This window comes from Cannabis sativa, chromosome 9 (genome assembly GCF_029168945.1).
Source record: "Cannabis sativa cultivar Pink pepper isolate KNU-18-1 chromosome 9, ASM2916894v1, whole genome shotgun sequence".
Classification (NCBI taxonomy): domain Eukaryota; kingdom Viridiplantae; phylum Streptophyta; class Magnoliopsida; order Rosales; family Cannabaceae; genus Cannabis; species Cannabis sativa.
Genome location: NC_083609.1, coordinates 23,822,747 through 23,827,612, shown reverse-complemented (window position 1 = coordinate 23,827,612; position 4,866 = coordinate 23,822,747). Strand labels below are relative to the sequence as shown.

At 34.3% G+C, this 4,866-nt stretch overlaps 1 protein-coding gene across 1 annotated transcript; it reads right to left on the bottom strand.

The window, feature by feature from the left end:
* Positions 1-1,022: 1,022 nt before the first annotated feature.
* LOC115721947 (sugar transport protein 11) lies at positions 1,023-4,022 on the bottom strand. Its single transcript, XM_030651055.2, has 4 exons — positions 3,516-4,022; positions 3,108-3,433; positions 1,950-2,579; positions 1,023-1,672 (listed from the first exon to the last, which is right to left on the bottom strand). The coding sequence occupies exons 1-4, from the start codon at positions 3,643-3,645 to the stop codon at positions 1,211-1,213; spliced, it is 1,548 nt and encodes a 515-aa protein (XP_030506915.1). The 5' UTR covers positions 3,646-4,022; the 3' UTR covers positions 1,023-1,210.
* Positions 4,023-4,866: the final 844 nt, after the last annotated feature.

Genomic DNA, 4,866 nt, shown 5'->3' with positions numbered 1-4,866 from the left:
TGAAATGAGTCTTATTTAGGGCATAAAACCCAACACAACCACCGCTAGTGGAAGTCCCATTTTGGGCGTACAATCACTCATATATGTTTTTCAGTGAAAAAAAGAGATGTGTTTCTTCTGTTGGTTCTGATACATTATATAGACAATGCACAAAAGGTAGTAACGGGAAGAAAGGCGTTACTGAAGGGAACTTTAGAACGTGAAATAGTGTGCGATCGTGAAAACAATGCTAAAAAATAGGAAGTCTCGGTTTACCAATTAATTAAACAAGTTTAAAAACTGTTTTAATTAATTAAATAAATAATAATAATTTATTAAATAAATTTTCTCCAAAAAATAAAGTGACACCACACATGCTAGTTCAGCTCGGCACGGTCGGTCAGACGGCGATGGCAACACACACGTGGTGGTCTGGTGTGTGAGTCCTCACCCATGCGCACAAAACTGGGTACCCCTTGGGGCTCTAACCCAAGTTCCAAACTTGGACATTATATAAACTTCTAATGAAGTGTTTCTATCCCATGTAGAACACCATTCACTCACACATTTTAATTTTTATGATTATAGAATATCACAATGTTTGAACAAGGTGATTTCCAGCAGGTTAGTTAATGAGTAGTTATGCTCTCCTATCATATTCATTCTTTTCACTAGTGAGTACTATTAATATTTTTTAGAATAGTTATTGGCATACCAATACTACCCTTCATGTGTCGCCCATTTGAGTAGATGTTAATGTTACTGTTGTGCAAATCAATGTAAAATTGAGGAAAGAGCTTCATTTCTCTTTCACCATATATATTCTGAGATTCATTGTACGTATTACTTTCATTTTCTTTTTCTTTTTTTAGAAAATGTATTACTTTCACTTCGGATGGTTTAATTTGACCTTTATTTCTTTTTTTTCACTTCATTGTATTAGCAGTTTCTTTTTTTTAAAAAAAAAAAAAGACATTGTAAATAATAATTATGAAAATGTTATTTTTTTAACCTGTAGCTCTTAAGAAGAATGAGACCATTGAAACTTCATAATTACTCCAATATGGATTTATTTCCTTCTTGCATTTTTACAGATGAGAAATTACACAAAGTTCAGTGATTTTTCATTCTTTAGTTTCCCTAGCATTACTTTTCATCTTAAACTCTGGCTATCTCCTTTTTAAATTACAACAATTAACATAAAATAAAGCATTCCACAACACATCGATCTTTATACTCGTCCTGAAGACTCATCAATTCCACCACCAATTACTGCATCGTCAGGTATGTACTTACCCCAGAACCAGTGAGCTTTCCAAACTCTGTTAATCTCTTCTATTGGTACATTTTTCGTTTCAGGTAGGAAGAGAGCCACAAAGGTGGTCATTATCATAACAAACGCAGCAAAGAAGAAGAAGAGTCCAAATTTCATGTGGCAAAGCATGGCAAGGAAGCCCTGAGCAATGACGAAAGTGAAGAACATGTTGACTGAAACATTGATGGCTTGCCCTGCTGATCGAATCTCCAGTGGGCAGATTTCACTTGGAACCAACCAACCCAATGGACCCCACGACCATGCGAATGCAGCTACATATGCACAGATCAAAAACAATACAACGTTGGCTTCAGTGCCCGATATTGTCCCTACCCCATTGACACCAAATTTCAGTCCCAGCATCACTCCCACAGCAATCTATACAACCAGCACAAACATTACATGTAAGTTAGTAGTTGAAACTTGTATGCACTAAATTTGTAGCTACCAACTTTTACAATCTCGTTTGTCACTAACAGAATGTGAATGATATAATGTCTAGTTTTAAAAGTGGATTTACTCACTGCCCTGAAGATTTCATATGAGTTTCTAAATAGAGATTGATAAATTATTTTCTGATTATCCATTTGGCAGATTTGTTATGTAATACTTAAATTCTGTGCTAGATATATTGAAATTCATGTTTACAGATTACCTGACAGAAAATCATTTGGAAACCACCTTCCAAAAACAAAATTCTTCTCCCAAACTTGTCAACAGTGAAGATGGAAACCAAGGTGGCGACAACATTGACAACACCAGTGATAACAGCAGACATGAGGGAAGCTTCATCCCCAAATCCCAATGTCAAGAATAGAACAGGAGCATAGAACATGATCACGTTGATTCCAGTGAGCTGCTGGAAGAAGGGTATGACAGAGCAAATCACGAGCTGAGGTCGGTACCTGGGTTGGAGGATATTCCTCCACGGGTGTTCCACCTTCTTGGCAGCCTCACTTGCTTGCAGAAGATCCTGGTACTCCTCCTCCACATTTTTAGTGCCACGAATCTTCTCAAGCATCTTCCTGGCCTTCTCAGGATTGCCTCTCTCTAGGATGGAGTTGGGAGTGTCAGGTAGGAATATGGCACCAACTGTCATCATTATTGCAGGGACACCGGCAAGAGCTAGAGATACTCTCCAGCCATAACCACCCTTAATCTTGGAAGTACCATAGTTGACCAGATTCGCCATTAGAATGCCAATGGTGATGGCCATTTGAAATCCCATGTTGAGTGCACCCCTAATCTTTGCCGGTGCCATTTCTGAGAGATATACTGGTACGGACTGCCATACATAACATACAAGGACTAATAAAAATACTATTTCTCCCGTTCTCCATATGTTTAATAATATTGTTCTACATTTGTTTTTCTTCTTTTCTTTCTAAAACTAAAATGTAAGGTGTACATATTCTCAACATGTTTGAAAAATCTTCCATTCCATTCACTTTGTTTTCAAAACAAAAATAGAGTCTTAGTTGTCTATTGTCAGTATGCGAAGTCCAAATGTACTTTGAAGGTACAAATTTGACATAATAATATTAGTTAAACAAACTAGTTGAATACACATTTATTTTGATCATCCGTGATGTTTTTCATAATTTTGGGAAACATAGAGAATTCATTATATTTCCATGCATGCATCAAAAAATAACAAAAAATTTAAATAAACTCGAGTAAAGGTCCTTCAATATCAACTCGAGTGAGTTGCAATGTTTCAAGGTTTATTTCATTATAGAGAAGTTTCAATAACAAAAGATAAGGCATTATTAAAATAGACAAAGCTAGGTACTTTAAATATATAATTGGTTACCTGATTGGCAAAACCAACACCCACACCAAGTAACAAACGACCAATGATCAGGACTAGAACACTTTCAGCGACCCCGTTGAGAATGGATCCAGCCAAAAACACCAAGCCTCCGAAGAACATGGTGGGCTTCCGGCCAAACACCCTAGTAATTGTCGAAGCAAAAAAGGAGGCCACAAGAGCAGCCAGGTATAAGGATGAGGTAAAGAGCGTAAGAAGGTGGCTGTTGAACTTGCAGTAGGCGTTTTCATGGGCCTCGTTACTCTTCATCTTCTCTAGTACAGATGGAAAGAACTTGGCCAAGAAAGGCTGCATTGAGGTCACACCTCCTGCAAATTAAGAAAAATAAGACATCTATACAAGGCAAACAAGAGAATAGCTTGAAAAGAAAAAAAAAACAATAATAATAACCTGATATTCCAATATCATAACCAAAGATGAGACCACCCATGGCAGCAACCACACAAGTAACGATCACGAAGACAGTAATACTGCCTCCATAGTTCCCACCTCCTCCAACAACAAAACCTCCTCCTGCCATCTTTCTTTCAGGCACTTAAGTACAATTAATTAGATATATTCCTTAAGTGCTTTGAATTCTTTATGTTCTTCAGTGAATTCTTAGACTTTTGTATACAGATTCTAATTCTTTTCACCGGGAAATAAAGAATGAAAGATGGGCTTTTATTTTTATTTTTTTCTGCTACATAGCCGTCTCACTATGTAACTTATTCACCACCTGTAACTATTACCAACTAACAACATTCCAGTTTATATAGTTTTTTTTTCTTTACTTTCTATGGCTATTTGGCCAACCAAAAAAATAGGATTCTGTTTCCCAATCCATTGGCTTGTAAAAATTCTGTTTGTTTATAGATAAGAGTTGGTAAAGTCAAATCTTTTTGGGAAAGCCAACGAGCTTTATTCTCCCTTCTAAATTTAGAAAATTTAATCTCTTTGGTCTTGCTGTTAGGATATGTGGTGAATAAATTTGTTTGGTCTTTCAAAAAAAAAAAGAATATATTTGTTTGGTCATGGTTTTTTGGGAAGGAAAATAAGAAATGTTAATCAATAAAAATTAATTAAAAATATTTCCATCAAAAAAATTAATTAAAAATTTACTATGTTACTATGGCTGGAAATAATGTTTGCAGAAATTTATGAAACTAAACAATGTATGTAAAAATGTATTACCATCTTGAGGAATTCCATCGCCTCATATAGTACAACAACTGACATTGTTTACACTGCAATTTCGCATTGATTTTATTCTACAAAATCTTTTACTAATGAATTTGTTATTACAGGAACATTACTAAGAAGTTATGGTTAGCCAATGTTAGAATTATATAGAATAGCTGAAACTAGTGGCATGACCTACACACTATCTTTTGTTGGGCCTTCCCAAAATTTGGCCTACAAGGCTACAATATGTGCTATATATATATAAATATGGGAAAAATAAAGTCAGTTTAAATAAATATGGTAAAAAAATTTAATAAAAAAATATATAGTATTTAAAATAAAAACTTAATACATATGAAATTAAATTACCATAGAAAATAGGACATTTTACAATTTTATATATTTTACATTAATTAATTACGAATTGTGTGCAAAAAAATTTATTACTATTTTTTCATACATTTTTTATATGCTTAGAAACTTCTTTTTTAGTTTTTATTTATAAAATATATATGATAATAATTATTGACTATCTTGCTTTTATTAGATTCCACCTATTTTAGTTATTCTTTAATAT

Coding starts and splice junctions, on each gene's coding strand:
- LOC115721947 (XM_030651055.2), bottom strand. CDS start 3,645: ATGGCAGGAGGAGGTTTTGTTGTTGGAGGAGGTGGGAACTATGGAGGC. Junction 3,434..3,515: donor TTATGATATTGGAATATCAG/GTTATTATTATT, acceptor CTTAATTTGCAG/GAGGTGTGACCTCAATGCAG. Junction 2,580..3,107: donor GTGTTGGTTTTGCCAATCAG/GTAACCAATTAT, acceptor TATGTATGGCAG/TCCGTACCAGTATATCTCTC.